Source organism: Herpailurus yagouaroundi, unplaced genomic scaffold (genome assembly GCF_014898765.1).
Source record: "Herpailurus yagouaroundi ecotype Mexico unplaced genomic scaffold, PumYag 184, whole genome shotgun sequence".
In the NCBI taxonomy this organism is placed as follows: domain Eukaryota; kingdom Metazoa; phylum Chordata; class Mammalia; order Carnivora; family Felidae; genus Herpailurus; species Herpailurus yagouaroundi.
This window is the reverse complement of record NW_024412415.1, coordinates 7,541,307-7,558,728: the sequence shown is the minus strand read 5'-3', so window position 1 is coordinate 7,558,728 and position 17,422 is coordinate 7,541,307. Positions and strand designations below refer to the sequence as shown.

The window sequence follows — 17,422 nt, the reverse complement described above, 5'->3', positions numbered from 1 at the left end:
TGGGACTGAGTCCTGCGTCTGAGTGTGCAGCCTGCTTAGGATTCTCTCCCTCCCTCTCTCTGCCCCTCCTCTGCTCATGCGCGTGTGCACTCTCTCTCCCTCAAAATAAATAAACTTGAAAAAAAACAACAGAAATAGACAAGACTGCTTAACTCAGGCTCTAACTAAAACCCATTGTGCTTATTTATTATTGCACTTTTTTAAGACATTGACGAAGGTGCTTTGCAATGACCTGGAACTTTCCAATATACCAAACAAAAAAAGCCCTGATAGCAAGGGAATGCCTAGAAGACGACACCCCAGTGTCCCCTTTTCTGCCCATGATCATAGGCTGAACACACACCAATCCCCACCCGTGATCACGTGCTGTTTGCCTTCTTTTATGTACTGCTGAATCCCTCCCTATAAAACTCTAGGTGTCTATCCTGTGGGTGGAGAGGTCAGTTGTTAAGGCTGGAGCTTGCCACTTTCCCTGACTGTCAGCACTTGAAATAAATTTCTCCCTTTCTCTTTTCCAAACCCTTGTCTCTTGAGTGACTGGCTTCTCTTGTGATGAGTTTATCCAAGTTTGTTGGGCAACACCATTGGCAAACTTAGCCAGGAGCTATGCTTTCAACCTGTCTAGTCCCCTTGGGATCACCTGGGATGGAGACCAGTGCACCAGGGCTCATTCATTTGTTTCCTCAGTTAGCAACTGTGATAGATTGTTTGGTAATAGAATGGCCTAGAAACAATGACCAATTCAATAGTGAGGAGAACTTATAGCATCCAGATTGTGTTCTTCAAATGCTATTCCTACCAAAAGCAGTTGGGCTCACTCCTTGAAGAAATGGCTGATTCCAGGTCTAAGTCAGGTAATACATGAAATGAACATCAACAGCTTGGTATATTATAAAGCAAAGAAGCTATCAAAGATTATTGAGGTTATGTCAAAAGGTCAGAAACCAATCTGAAGAGATTTCCACTTGTCAAAGGCAGAATAATTGGAGTATTAATAAAACACATTAAATATGCTTTTAAGTTCATGATTTAGATAACTTATTTAAGTAAAGATATCAGGGGAAAAATTCTTATTATAAACTTTGAAGGATACTAGGAAACCAACTCATTATACTGAAACTAGTAAACAGACCCCTGCTCCAAGAATTTAATCTGCCTTTCCTATATGAACCATAACTGAGAGACAGAATGAGAATATTATCAGTTAAACTTTAAGGAAATAGTGGATCTAGGTAATGATCATCAACAGCTGTTAACATCATAAAAAAGAGAGATAACTGAATATTAAGTGCTGTCTGATGCAAGCACAAGAATTCTTGTCCAAAACATCAAATTTAAGTTAAAACTTTCTAGATAGAGTAACCAATTGGTAAGAATTCTGGAGAAATGTATTATACAATATTATCCCATGTAGATATAATCAGCAAAATCCAGAATGTGGGATACTTTGTTCGTTCATTCCTTCCTTCATTTTTGAGAGAGAGAGAGAGTAGAGCAGAGGGACAGAGGGAAAGAGAATCCCAAGCTGGCTCCAGCATGGAGCTCTACATGAGGCTCGAACTCACCAACAGTGACATTACAACCTGAGCCAAAATCAAGAGTCAGACTGGGCCACCCAGGCGCCCCAAATGGGACACACTATTTAAAAAATAAATTATAAGAGAGGTGCCTGGGTGGCTCAGTCAGTTAAGCATCCGACTTGGGCTTAGGTCATGATCTCACAGTTCATGGGTTCGAGGCCCCCCCTCCCCCGCTGCCCATCGGGCTCTGTGCTGACAGCTCAGAGTCTGGAGCCTGCCTTGGATTCTCTGACTCCCTCTCTCTCTCTGTCCCTCCCCCACTCGCACTCTGAATCTCTCTCTGTCAAAAATAAACATTAAAAAAATGTTTTAAATAAATTATAAGGAAAAAAAGGAAGAGGGAACCTACAGACGACAAGATTTAAGACAGATATCAACCAAATGAAATATGTTAAGTGTGTACGGATAATGAATCATGCCCATTATCTAAGGAGAAGAAAACTGAGACAAAGAAGTGTGAACACTGGCCAGATGTTTGCTGATATCATAGCTGTGATATCACAGCTTTTAAAAGATGTGATAATAGGGGTGCCTGGGTGGCTCAGTCAGTTAAGCATCTGACTCTTGATACTGGCTCAGGTCATGGTCTCAGTTGTGAGACTGAGCCCCTCACTGGACTCCACCACTGAAAGCACAGAGCCTGCTTGGGATTCTCTCTCTGCCCCTTTCCTGCTTGCTCATACTCTCAAAAGTAAATAAATAAGCATCAGGGAAAAAAAAAAAAAAGATGTTTGGGTGCCTGGGTGGCTCCATTGGATAAGCATCTGACTTCAGCTCAGGTCATGATCTCATGATTTATGAGTTTGAGCCCCGCATCGGGCTCTGTGCTGACAGCTCAGAGTCTGGAGCCTGCTTCGGATTCTGTGTCTCTGTCTCTCTCTGATCCTTCCCTGCTTGCACTCTGTTTCTCTCTCAAAAATAAATACACATTTTTAAAGAATTATAAATAAATAAAAATAAAAGATGTGATAATAGTATTATGAACTATTCATAATAGTATTACAAATATATTTTTAAAAAATTCTGTACCTTTTAAAGTTATATAACTAATGAAATATCTAGGATTCACATGAGAATAATTCAGTAGGAGGGGAAAGGGAAAGTATGGGTATAGTAAAAGAAAAGTGGCCATAGTGGACAACTGTTGTAACTGCTAAATGGACATCTATGTTTTCATACCATTTTTTCTACTTTTGTGTATGCTATAAATTTTCAATCATTAAAATGGAGGAAAAAAAGGAAAAAACTTGGAAGCTTTTTTAACTTCCCAATGACTTATTTTTTATACCTCCACTTCCTTTATACATGTCTATGTAACCCAGACATTTGTACTATCTCTCAAAGGTCTCTGCATATTTTAATTATTGTTTCTAATTATGGAATAAAAGGCTTTATTCAATGCTTTAGAGATGAGGATGGAAATAACCATTAGGAATAAGAAAGTAGTATATGCAGAGACTATTTTAAAAATTATGAGAATACCATGTATAACTTCAAACCTACACATTTGAAAAAAACTCAGTGATTGTCTAGGAAAATAAAAATGAACAAAATTGGCACTCCTGAGTGACTCAGTCAGTTAAGTGTCTGACTATGGCTCAGGTCAGGATCTCATGGTTGGTGAGTTTGAGCCCCGCATCAAGCTCTCTGTCAGTGCAGAGCCTGCTTCAGATCCTCTGTCTTCCTCTCTCCCTGCCTCTCTCCCCCTCACAAATAAACTTTGAAAAAAAAAATTAAATTAAAAAAAATTTTTGATTAAAAAAAAATGAACAAAATTAGCTGAAGAACCAGCAGAAAACTAGATAGCAAATGATGGAAAACATTTGGAATAAGAAAGTAGCTTATAGATACAGAGACTATTTTTAAACAATTATGTGAATATCATGTATAACTTTAAATCTATATATTTTTAAAAAACCAATGATTTTGGGGGTTCTGGGTGGCTCAAATGGTTAAGTGTCCAACTCTTGATATGAGCCAAAATCAAGAGTTGGATGCTTAACCGACTAAGCCACCCAGACACCCTTGATCTCAGCATCTTCATCTCAGAATCATGAGAGTCCCACAATGGGCTCCACGTTGGGCATGGAGCCTACTCAAAAAAAGTTTTTTTTCTTTAATTCAATCTACAACCTAAAGATATAAATTGGAGGGGCGCCTGGGTGGCGCAGTCGGTTAAGCGTCCGACTTCAGCCAGGTCACGATCTCGCGGTCCGGGAGTTCGAGCCCCGCGTCGGGCTCTGGGCTGATGGCTCAGAGCCTGGAACCTGTTTCCGATTCTGTGTCTGCCTCTCTCTCTGCCCCTCGCCCGTTCATGCTCTGTCTCTCTCTGTCCCAAAAATAAATAAACGTTGAAAAAAAAATTAAAAAAAAAAAAGATATAAATTGGAAAATATCCAATTTAGGAAATTATCTATGGACAAAAGGAAAAGAAGAAAATTTTGAAGTTATCCATTACATTAAGTTTCACAGCAAAAAAGTATTAGTACTAAATAAGGTTAATTATCATATAATAAAAGGAAAATTAATAATAAAAACTAACAAGGAATAATCCAAATTACACGTAAAGGAAAAAAAATACCAGAAGCAAAAAATCAAAGAAATACAAAGAAGAAAATGCAAAAATATATTTAGACATCTTGAAATCCAAATGTTAGACTGTCACATATTAGGTAGACAAAGTGTAAGTTGTAAACCAACGAAATATACTTAATAAAGCATATTTAGTAAACATATGGAGATATGCAAGTGGCATAATGGCAAAATGTTATATGAAATAGCAAAATAATTCTTTCTTCTTCCATTTTTCTGTAAATTTTTCTTTTTTTTTTTTTTTAAATTTTTTTTTTTCAACGTTTATTTATTTTTGGGACAGAGAGAGACAGAGCATGAACGGGGGAGGGGCAGAGAGAGAGGGAGACACAGAATCAGAAACAGGCTCCAGGCTCTGAGCCATCAGCCCAGAGCCTGACGCGGGGCTCGAACTCCCGGACCGCGAGATTGTGACCTGGCTGAAGTCGGACGCTTAACCGACTGCGCCACCCAGGCGCCCCTGTAAATTTTTCTTAATTATGGTTGTTCCTTGATCTTTCTCTTTTTAACCTATGTAATATCTATAAGAAAAGCTTCTGAAGATAGGTTGAAAAAATTACTTATGAAGTAGGAAAGACACATACTTCAGTAAACACAAAATTTAAAGTGTTCAATCACACAAAAACTTTAAAATATTTTCTTAAAAAAAAATATTTTCTTCAATATTGCCTAAGTAGACAAGGGAAAAAAAAGAAACATTTCAAAATGAAAAAAAAATGAAGACAATATAGAAAAAATAATAGCAAACAAACTACAAATTAAAATAACTAGGAGATAACATTATAACCAATCAAGTCAGCTGGAAATAAGTGCTAAAATCTAATGTTTACAATGTATTATGAAAAAAATGTACTTCCTGGCAGTATTAAAACCAATAACAAAAATGTAATAAAGGCTACACAACTGCTTCTTACTTTAAGGCCAGCAATTCTACTGCGGGAAATATAATCCCAGGGAAGAAATTCGAAAGCAAAAAGGTAATTTACACAAAATAATTTAACAAGCACAAGGAACAATCAAATGTCCAGCAGAAAGTTGAACCTGTTTATTTTTACGTTAATAAGAAAACACCTAAAGAAAACATGTAAAAGCAAAGTCAGTGTGAAATAAATGGGAGAAAACCTTGGCCATATCTATTCAAGGAGTATACAGACAGAAGCATCCAACACTTTGCAATGGATGTGTGCAATGGATCCATTGCAATGGATTTGCAATGTGTCTACTGTGGAGATGGATTAATTACATTTCAGAGCCTGGAGCCATTAAACATTCAGAATCATTTAAATAACTAATACCTCAAATTCCATAATCAGCAAGCCATATTTACAATTTATTTTTTTAGGTAGAATGCCTATAAGGAAAGTACTTACTACTCAAGGATTGTTCTGATTCATCTGTTTCTCATGATTGTTTTTTAGTAGCAGCATTCTATTTAAACACAAATTTCTAGTGAATCTGTTTAGTAAGCCCACCTCTAAGAGATCAACCTATTTTTTGGTAGAGACAAAAACAACATGGAATCTGCAAAGCCATGGGCAAGATCCAGGAAGACAGTGGCAACTTCACCAAGGAATATACTTCTCAGGGAAGTCTACTGCCAACCAACAGTTAGTCTTCTCTGATTATACCAAATCTTACTATATTTTTTCTTTTTTGCAAAAGTCAACACATATGAAATACTGACAACTCATGTATATCCAAGAAGATGTTAACTGATAAATGGATAATAGAGTAATAGAAAAAAGTTATGAAACAATTAAAATTACTATCAATCAACAACAAAAAAGACAGTATCTATTTGGAACTACCCAGCAACCAAAAGATGTCACATACAGAATACCATTCATTGCTCATACATGATGAAACTATACACAAAAGTAAACCAGGTAAATGAAAATAAAATATAGCAGAGTCAAAAATCTTATTAATCAGTCCAGGTAGAATTTGGGTCAAAAAATAATAAACGAAGCAAAGATGATTTCATTAATGCTGGAAAGTACAATTCTGAATGAAGATATAACAATGATGACTATGTATCAAAGAACATATAGAATCAACATTCATAATGGAAAACTATTAGAAATATAAAGAGAGCTAGAGTAAGACACACTATCAACAAGAGACTAATTTACCTCTCTCTTATAATTCATGACAGATTAAAGTGATTAAAACAGGATTATACAAGTTCCAAGTAACAAGGTAGAAGGTGGATATGGTTGATATATATTAAACTCTACACTCTAAAGTACAAAATACATCTATCTTCTTTTTAAGTACTTATGGTTCATCTATAAAAATTAATCATATACAGTCACAGAAATTTTTCAATAAAAATCAAAATAATACAGATCAACATTTTTGCAATATAACTAAAAAGTAATGACAAAATACTCTTACCACCTGGCTATTTTTAAATTCTCTATTAACTTTTGAATCAATGAAGAAATACAAATATACTACTGAACATCACGAAAATAATCATGAAAACATTACATCTAAGCATTACATTAAATTAATAAATTATTTTGGGGAGAAGTAACATCTTTATGATGTTGAATCTTTTAATTCAGGAACTTGTTATATTTTCATTTGCACAATTCTTTAGTATCCTTCAACAATGGTTTATCCTTTATATGCTTTTATTATTAAACACATAGCCACAAAATATAATACAATGGGGAAAAAAGACATTTATCTTCTACTAGTTATCTTTTATATATAATAAATATATTAATTTTCATATATTAATTTTGTATCCTGCTTATTGTTTGTAGAGGTATTTCAATTGATATTGTTAGATTTTCCTAATATACAAGCATTTAATCTGCAAAAGGTAATAGATTTACCCGCATCTTTCCAATTTTTATAACTGCACTTTCTCTATATTTGGTTAGCACCTTCAATACAATGTTAAATTAACAGTGGTAAGAAATAGTTGTTTTGTTTCCGACTCTAGAGGTGATCCTTTCAATGTTTCTCAAGCATAATGCTGAATAACAACAGTAACAAAAACATGCTTATGTAATTAAAACCCAGACTATCAAGTCATTTAGTACCAACATATTTGATTTGATGACAAAAAATTATTACCTGTAACATTTTAATTATTTCTCTTTCCAACTTACTTTATAGTATCTGCAAAGCTGACTCGACGGGAGCTTTTCTTATTTCTCAAAGCATTAGAGTCCTAAGGGCAGAGAATATATGGTATAATTCATAATGAAACTACTGTGAATTAGGTCTCCACAGTACTACAGACAGAGACTAAGTCTTATTCTGAGTTAATGTGATATTATCAATTGTGGTAATTATTTACTTCTCTGAAATATCTTAATGCACTTAACAAACAGGAGCATGATTTTCCATGTGAGTGGTAATAAGCATACCGACACAAACAACATATTTAAGGAAGGGGATTATGCTCTCTTTCCTTTTTCTCTCTCCTTTTATTTATTTATTTATTTTATTTATTTATTATTATTATTTTTTTCAACATTTATTTATTTTTGGGACAGAGAGAGACAGAGCATGAACAGGGGAGGGGCGGAGAGAGGGAGACATAGAATCGGAAACAGGCTCCAGGCTCTGAGCCATCAGCCCAGAGCCTGACGCGGGGCTCGAACTCACAGACCGTGAGATCGTGACCTGGCTGAAGCCGGATGCTTAACCGACTGCGCCACCCAGGCGCCCCATTCTCTCTCCTTTTAAATGAATGATTATTTTGCCATTTAGAAGAAGAAAGACTTGGGGACAAAGCAAGTGATATGTGGTCTGTTATAGTAACCTTACTATCCTATTTTTAGGATTTAAGAAAAAATTTTAACTGTGGTAAAATACACATAATAAAATTTACCATCTTAACTTCATTTAAAAATTTAATTTTAGGGGCGCCTGGGTGGCTCATTCGGTTGAGTGACCGACTTCAGCTCGGGTCATGATCTCATGGTTTGTGAGTTCAAGCCCCACATTGGGCTCTGTGCTGACAGCTCAGAACCTGGAGCCTGTTTCTGATTCTGTGTCTCCCTCTCTCTCTGCCCCTCCCTCACTCATGCTCCATCTCTGTCTCAGAAATAAATAAACATTAAAAAAAATTTTTTTTAATTAAAAAAAATTTTTAATTTTAAAAGTGGTAAGAACCCTTAGCTTTAGATCTACCCTCTCAATAAATTTTTTTTTTAACGTTTTTATTTATTGTTGAGACAGAGAGAGACAAAGCATGAACAGGGGAGGGTCAGAGAGAGGGAGACACAGAATCTGAAACAGGCTCCAGGCTCCGAGCTGTCAGCACAGAGCCCGACGCGGGGCTCGAACTCACGGACCGCGAGATCATGACCTGAGCCAAAGTCGGCCGCTCAACCAACTGAGCCACCCAGGCGCCCCTCAATAAATTTTTAAGTGTATAATACAATATTGTTAACTATAGGCACAACATTGTACAGCAGATTTCTAGAACTTGCCTTGTTTTACTGAAACTTCATACCTGTAGTCAGCAACTCTCCATTTTACCCTCCTCTGTGGTCTTGACAACCACTGTTCTGCTTTCTGCTATGAGTTTGACTATTTTAGATACCTTACATAAGTGGAATCACACAGTATTTGTCAAGGGACTAGTTAATTTCACTTAGCATAATACATCTTAACCAATTTTTTAAAAATGTTTTTATTTGTTTTTGAGAGGGGGAGAGAGAGAGAGAGAGAGAGAGAGAGAATGAGCAGAGGAGAGGCAGAGAGAGGGAGAGGGAGACACAGAATCTAAAGCAGGCTACAGGCTCTGAGCTGTCAGCACAGAGCCCGATGCAGGGCTCGAACCTGTGAACTACATCTTAACCATTTTAAGTGTACAGTTCAGTAATGTTATGTATACACTTTGTGAAACCAGTCTCCAGAATGCTTTTCATCCTGCAAAACTGCAACTCCATATCCATTAAACAACTCCCTTTTCTCTTGCTCAGTCTCCTAGAAAACATCATTTCACTTACTGTCTCTATGAATTTGATTACTGTAGGTAATTCCTAAGTAGAATCATAAAGCATTTGTCTTTTTGTGATTGATTTATTTCACCTAGCATAATGTCCTCTTTATTGCAATGTGTATCAGAACTTCCTTCTTTTTAAAGGCTAATATTCCACTGATACCACATTTGTTTATCCATTCATCTGTCAGTGGACAGTGTCAGTTGCTTCTAACTTTTGGTTACTGTGAATAATGCTGCTATGACAGAAGTATATCTCACTTCAAGACCCTGCTTTCATTTCTTTTGGGTATATACCCAGAAGTGGAATTACTATCATATGGTAATTCTATTTTGATTTTTTGAGGAACCACCATACTGTTTTCCATAGTGGCTACAACATTTTACATTTCCACCAACAGTATACAAGGTTTCCAATTATCCCACATCCTAGCCAGCACCTGTTGTTTTCTTTATTTTTTAAATTTTTTTAAGTTTTTTATTTTGAGACAGAGAGAGCACAAGTGGGGGAGGGGCAGAGAGAGAGAATCCCAAGCAGGCTCTGCACTTACAGTGCAGGAGCTTGAACTCACTAACTGTCAGATCATGACCTGAGCCGAGATCAAGAGTTCCACGCTTAACCAATTACCCTACTCAGGCACTCCATCTTTTTTTTCTTTCTTTTTTTTTTTTTTTGAGAAAGAGATTGAGAGAGCAATTAGGGGAGACAGGCAAAGTTAATCTTTTTAAATTTTTGAAAATTTTTTTAATGTTTATTTATTTTTGAGACAGAGTATGAGTGGGGGAAGGTCAGAGAAAGAGGGGGACACAGAATCTGAAGGAGGCTCCAGGCTCAGCACAGAGCCAGAAGCAGGGCTCAAATTAATAGACCGCAAGATCATGACTTGAGCCAAAGTCGGACGCTTAACCAACTGAGCCACCCAGGCACCCCAGGCAAAGTTAATCTTAAGCAGGCTCCACATCCAGCATGGAGTCCGATGTGAGGCTCAGTCTCATGATCATGAGATCATGAGAAATCAAATCAAATCAAATCAAGAGTTGAACGGACTTAGCCATCCAGGCATCCCAAAGATTTTATTTTAAGTAATCTCTACACCCAACATAGGAGTTGAACTCACAACTCCAAGATCAAGTCACAAGCTCTACCAACTGAGCCAGCCAGGTACCCCTTCTGTTGTTTTTTACAGTAGCCACAGTAATGGATATGAGCTGATATCTCACTGTGGTTTTGATTTGCACTTCTCTATTAGTGATGCTGAGCATTTTTTCATTATAAAACGCTATTTTTTTCTCTCATTTTCCTTAACAAGAGCAAACATTTTTACTCACATAGATACCAAACACAAAAAGCAAAAGAGAGAAACAAACAAAATCCACAGAGACTTTTATTATGTTAATTCTTAATATTTGAGTGTGTCTTATTATAACAAAGAATCAGGAATGTTCATCCTCTCTGTTAATACCCTAGCAGACACTACAACTGGCCTTGAGCTTACTAGGACAATGATAATGACATAGTAAATACTGAAACTAACAGATGCTACTATACTTCTTACTTAAAAAAAAAAAAAAAAAAAAAAAGAAGGGGTACCTGAGTGGCTCAGTCCATTAAACCTCCAACTCTTGATTTCAGCTCAGTTCATGATCTCACAGTTCATGAGATCAAAACCTGTGTCAGGCTCTGCGCTGGCAGCATGGAACCTACTTGGGATTCTCTTTCTCTGCCTCTCTCTCTGCCCCTCCCCAGCCCATGCTGTCTCACTCTTTCTCTCTCAAAATAAATAAGCTTTAAAAAAATAATAAAAGGAAAAAGAAAAACTGAAATTTGTGTGGTATACTGGAAAGAGCACTGAGCTACAAATTAGTAGATTAGATCTCAAATTTGAAGTCTGCCACTAACTACGTGGACTTGGACAAAAATTTAACCTCTTTGGACCTTATATTTCTCATCTATAAAAAATAAACATTTTTTAAAAAATTAGTAATTGGATTTAAGATTACTGGTGAGGTCCTATTGGTTTTAAAGCTTTAGGAGTCTATGAATCTGTTATTTACTTATTCAATGTTCACTAAGTTTTTAACACACACACACACACACACACCAGCTCCTGTACTGAGTGATGAAAAAATAATGGTAAAGGAAACAAATATAGCCCCTACTCTATACTGGGAATTATGGTGACAAAGATACTGAAACAAAAAATCTACACAAATATAAAATTCAAAGTGTGATGAGTGTTATGAAGGAAAATTGTATTAAAAAAAAAAAAACTAATCTAGCCTAAGAATCAGGAAAGATTACTTTGAGGAAGTATATTTGAAACCTGAAGGATCAGTTAAAATTAGTCAGATAAAGCACTGGGTAGAGAGAAAGCCTTGTAGGTAGAATGTATGCAGAGGCCCTGAGGCAGGAAAAAGCTTTATGTATTTGAGAAAGATTAGAGAGGCCGAAGTAGAGTGAGCATTCAAAATTATATGGTCTCCAAAACTATATGCATTTCATCAGTCAACAAAACGTACTGAAAGTCAACTATACCAGGCAAAATAAATTGAAAAAACACATGATAAAGTACCCACCCTTAAAGAGTTCTCCATTTAGAAAAGACATTAGCAGACAATTAGAAGATATTGAGGGATGATTTTTTGAGAGAAGTGATACCAAAATTGAGTCTTAACGGGTAAACAGGAATTACCAAATAAAGAGGGCTACAGATTTATGATAAAGTTTGATAAAATATTAATTGTAGAATCTAAGGGATGACTATATGAGCATTCACTCTAAAATTCCTGCTACTTCTCAAAATGTTTGAAAAAAGTTTTTAATAGAATGTTGGGAAGACAAAGAAGAATGAAGGACTAACCACCTAAATGAAGGAAATAACACATGTAAATTCTTACAGGCTTGACAGTCTGTGTCATGTCTGCAGAATAGTAAGCAATCCTGAATGGTGAGATACATGTGTGAGAGTGGCAAGTAAGAAGGTTGGAAAAGTAAATGGGGGTTAAAAATCAAGAGTGCCAGCTTACTCAAGAGTTCGGATTTTAACCTGAGGGTCATGGGATGCTTATTTGTACACATTCAACTAAAAATCATTTATGATGTCTGTCTTCATATAGCTAATAAATTCCTGACTGTTAAAATTATCACTGAAAATAGTCATCTATATAAAGCATTTGCACTAGAGACTTACCGGAACTGTTTCATTCCCACCTCTGAGATCCTGAAGAGGACTCCTTGGGGGTTTCAAAATCTAGAAGAATTAGAATTATTCAATAAAATCTGGCATATCCATTAATAATCAGTTCAAGTTATATCATAAGGAGAAAGGTAGAGATGTTAAAATTTCTGTGAAAGCCTCTAAAACTCCTCAAATTCATACTGTGCAGTGCTATACTCTGTGGCTGGTTTAAACACTCGGTATCTATTCCCTTCTCCCTGCCCACCCACCTCAATTATTTTGCCTACCTTCATCTCATGTGGTCTGGGTAAGCCCCACCCAACCCTAGGGTACAACATGTAGCCCTGGTCTATAACAATGTGCACATGATAGTCTCTCATCATTAGTGAGCGGTTCAGGAATGAGGACTTGACCTATAACAAGATAATTGAGCCAATATGATTCGATCCTGAGTTTTGTTTTTGTTTTATCTTGAGGAAACAGACACTTTTTCATTTAGGACCTGAAACTGGAAGTTGGGAGAGCTATATGTAGTAATCATTGGGAGAGAGCCTGTCTGACATTGGAGATTATACAGAGGAAGCAATCAGTAGAAAAGTGAGAAAAAAATCCTAGTATTGGTGATATTATTGGAACCCCTGTTAAGTTGTGCTAAAAGTCATCCTTCTGTTTGGATAAATTTTGTGCTAAAATCAGTTTGGGTTGGATTTTTTGTGCCTTACTACACTGTTTAAATACATTTTTTAACTTTAGTGCAGTATAATTTACATAGCATACGATTGATAAAATTACTAATTAATAAAATACAAACTTTAGTATATTTACAGAATTGTGTAACCAATTAAATATTTCAGTCTTTTATCCAGAGAGCAAAGTGGAGCCAGATGGTGATGCTATAGTCAAAATTACTGTGGCATATAGTCATCATTCAAAAAAAAGGTAACAATTATTAACTTAAATGTTTCTTACTGAGGAATGTCTTCTTCTAAGAGGTCTTTCCATATTGTCACTGAAAAAGGAAAAAAAAAATTTACAGACACATTGATGAAAGACTGAATTTTCAAAAGCCATCATCACAGCATCCTTAAATCGGCCATCACTTTCAATTAACACATGGCATCACTTTCACTTAGCAAAATTTATGACGTTAAATTCAGTATTTAGAAAGTCAGTGTTTTAAAATACTTATGTGTACTACAAGAATATCTCTTGAAATAACCACGAGTACAACATAATGTACCATATGTACAGAGGTACAATTAAAAATTTTTTTAATGTTTATTTTTGAGAGACAGAGAGAGCACGGACAGGGGAGGGGCAGTGAGGGAAGACACAATCAGAGGCAGGCTCAAAGCTCTGAGTTGTTAGCATAGAGCCCAATGTGGGGCTCAAACCCACGAACCGTGAGATCATGACCTGAGCTGAATTCAAACGCTTAACCGACTGAGCCACCCAGGTGCCCCCCAGAGGTACAATTATAAGATAAATGGGTCATAAACCAAGAGACTCTAGCTCTGGTTTTACTACTGTGTGATTTTTAGAGCGGTTTTGAAAATTAAAATGCCTATGGAGGTCAAACAGATAATTTAGTAAATGCAAGAAAAACAGGCAGTGTTGAGATGATAAAGGAGAGCTCCTGCTTAGTCTAATGGTCACAGTCATGACTCTGATCAGGTTAGTGGTTGCCACAAGAATATAAGCCCAGTGTTGCTACGCTCAATTTTTCAAGAGAAAATTTTAGCAACTAATCCAAAAATGTAAAAATATTGTTTAAGGGGAAAAAAAAAGAAGTGTGTAGGCTATAAACACGCCACCAATTTGTGATGCCAATTTTAGACCAATCACTTCATTTCCTTGGGCCTTAATTTTCCCATCCTTAAATTGAAGGGATGGGAGGTGGTCTCTAAAGCCCCTCTTAATTTTGACCCTAGATATATAAACACAAAGATAAGGCAAAGAGAGCTATGACTTCGTAACATTTACTTCTTTTCCTTGGAGCAAAATGGAAAAAGATTTCAGAAGTTATGTTGTTCTTACTAATAGGAAAAGTATCTTTCTCTGACAGAATTTAACATTTTTAGTTACACTGCATGAACTTACTTTTCTTCATTAGCTTCTGAAGACATCCCATCCATTTTTTGAAGAAAATCTTTTTCTGAAACAAATATACAACATCAGAAAAGGTGAGAAAGAAAGAAAAGAAATTAAAAACTATGACGAGATTAATAGCAAAGTTGTGACTTCAGAATTACTCTCTGGGGGAAGACCAAAAAAAGGGAAGCAAAAGCTATACAATGAGGCTATAAAACAAGAGAACTTTTGAGTTTAAACTACCCCTTTATAATTAATACTCCTGGATAATTCTCATATTCAAGATAAAATCAGTGACTAACTTTGATTGGGATGAGATGGGTATTAATATTTCAAATAAAAATTCACCTTAGTTACAAGAATTTGTGGATTATATAATAATTCAATCCCCAAATGAAATCAATTAGGTATCAAAATACATAATATACATATTTATGTTATGAAAATTCAACTGTGAGGGGCGCCTGGGTGGCGCAGTCGGTTAAGCGTCCGACTTCAGCCAGGTCACGATCTCGCGGTCCGTGGGTTCAAGCCCCGCGTTGGGCTCTGGGCTGATGGCTCAGAGCCTGGAGCCTGTTTCTGATTCTGTGTCTCCCTCTCTCTCTGCCCCTCCCCCGTTCATGCTCGGTCTCTCTCTATCCCAAAAAGTTGAAAAAAAAAAATTAAAAAAAAAATTCAACTGTGAGTACTTAGCAAAAAATCTTTAACACATGAAAATAACATTTAAAAAGTGTAGCTGAGGGGAGCCTGGGTGGCTCAGTTGGTTGAGCAATGACTTAGGCTAAGGCCATGATCTAATGGTTCATGAGTTTGAGCCCTGCATGGGGGCCACTGCTGTCAGTGCAGAGCCCGCTTCAGATCCTCTGTCCCCTTCTCTCTCTGCCCCTCCCCCATTTGCACATTCTCTCTCTAAAATATAAATGGCAAAAAATAAAATAAAATAAAAAGTGTAGCTGATTATGCTTATAATTCCACTCAATGAATATTTCTCTTTCCAAATGTGAAATAAGAGACATAAGCTAAAGTTTCCTCAACTGGTCTTAGTTCCTAGCTACACATAACTATACTAAATGCATTAACTTTATTTTATTTTATTATTATTATTATTATTATTATTATTATTTATTTTAGAGAGAGTGTGTGTGCATGCACAGGAGAGGGGCAGAGGGAGGGAGGGAGGGGGAGTGGGAGAGGGAGAGGGAGAGGGAGAGAGAGAGAGAGAGAGAGGGAGAGAGAGAATCCTAACCACGCTCCACACTCAGCACGGAGACCAACAAGGGGCTGTATCCCATGACACCAGGATCATGACCTGAGCCAGGATCATGACCTGAGCCGAAATCATGAGTAGGACGCTCAACCAACAGAGCCAGTCAGGCACCCTATGAATTAACTTTAGAACCTCACCTCTGTGTAAGAAAAAATTCTACTGCAGACTTCAGAGAACAGAATAGCTACATATTTTACCCAACAGTATTAGCATTTCTACCACATCATTAATACCATACACATAAGCTATTCCATCAAAGTTCTTATTTTAGAAGTAAAACAAAAGAAAACGCCAAAAAAACCCAGATACTTAAAAGATATTTTACATGCTTTCATCATATATAACAAAAGCCAAGTTAAGGGACAATAGTTCATAATGAATCTGAACTTCAAACTGAAACAAAAATCTGCTTCTTTTTTAATATCAATTTATTCAATTAGCTGTCAATATAGCAAGATGATGGGCATCTATTAGAATTTGATTTTAGGGGCGCCTGGGTGGCGCAGTCGGTTAAGCGTCCGACTTCAGCCAGGTCACGATCTCGCGGTAAGTGAGTTCGAGCCCCGCGTGGGGCTCTGGGCTGATGGCTCAGAGCCTGGAGCCTGTTTCCGATTCTGTGTCTCCCTCTCTCTCTGCCCCTCCCCCGTTCATGCTCTGTCTCTCTCTGTCCCAAAAATAAATAAACGTTGAAAAAAAAAAATTAAAAAAAAAAAAGAATTTGATTTCAGACCCTCTCCTTTCATCCTCCATAACTTTCTCAGTTTGTTTATCCATTCTTCTGGTTTCACTTACTCCTGCTCACATATAATACCCATACCTACTTACAATATTTTTAGAAGTTGATTTTTCAAGATAATTTTTTAAAAATAGCAGCCCCCTGCATTTCACTATTCTCCTTAAAAGCAACCACTTTTACAATTTTAGGGTAATTATTTTGTATTTAATGAAAGCTCTTACTTGCAAACATCTCCATCTCACATACACACCCACCCCCACACCAAATAAATACAGTACCAGAAAGGAAATATCACATGCCAATTTCAGCACCATAAATATAAAAATCCTAAATAGATAGCACAAAGAAGCCAACAATTTGTAAAGAGAATAATACATCTTAGTCATATTGGTTTTATTCCAGTAATGCAAAACTTGCTCAACATTAGAAAATCAACTTTACAATTTGCCGTACCAACAGATCAAATGGAAAAATCATAAGATCATCTCAGATGAAAAAAGTTTGACTTTAACATCCTTTCATGTTTAAAAAAAGAAGAGCCTAACAAACTAGGAAGAGAGGATAAATTCCTTAATCTAACAAGCCATATCTATTTAAAAAACCAACAGCATACATCAACTTAATGGTGAAACTGAACATTTCCCTCTGGGATTAAACAAGTAGGACACCTATTTCCAATTCTGTTATTCACAAAATCTTAGTAGTTCTATTTCCAATATATATCCCACATGCATTACATATATCCAAATGCATTCACTTCTATCTTTGGTGCCCCCAACATAGTTCAAGCTACAATTACCTCTCGTGTAAACTATTGCAAAATGCACCTAATGGTCTCCCTACTTTCATTCTGTTCCCCATAGTCCCTTATTTACATAGACAGTTATCTTTTTTTTTAAGCTTTATTTATCTTGAGAGAGATAGAGGCTGTGTGAAGGGGGGAGGGGAGAGGAGGTGGAGGGGGGGTGGAGAGAGAGAGAGAGAGAGAGAGAGAGAGAGAGAGAG

At 36.5% G+C, this 17,422-nt stretch overlaps 1 protein-coding gene across 4 annotated transcripts in view; it reads right to left on the bottom strand.

Annotated features, from left to right (window-relative positions):
- Positions 1 to 17,422, bottom strand: part of KNL1 (kinetochore scaffold 1) — a 70,266-nt gene that overhangs the window by 48,245 nt on the left and 4,599 nt on the right. For all 4 annotated transcript variants that reach the window (XM_040492300.1, XM_040492298.1, XM_040492297.1 and 1 more), the window contains 4 exons: positions 14,424 to 14,478; positions 13,293 to 13,332; positions 12,336 to 12,395; positions 7,298 to 7,359 (listed from right to left, as the gene is read on the bottom strand). In XM_040492300.1, coding sequence (XP_040348234.1) covers positions 7,298 to 7,359; positions 12,336 to 12,395; positions 13,293 to 13,332; positions 14,424 to 14,458 — 197 coding nt within the window. In that variant the 5' untranslated portion in view covers positions 14,459 to 14,478. The remainder of the gene's footprint in view (positions 1 to 7,297; positions 7,360 to 12,335; positions 12,396 to 13,292; positions 13,333 to 14,423; positions 14,479 to 17,422) is intronic.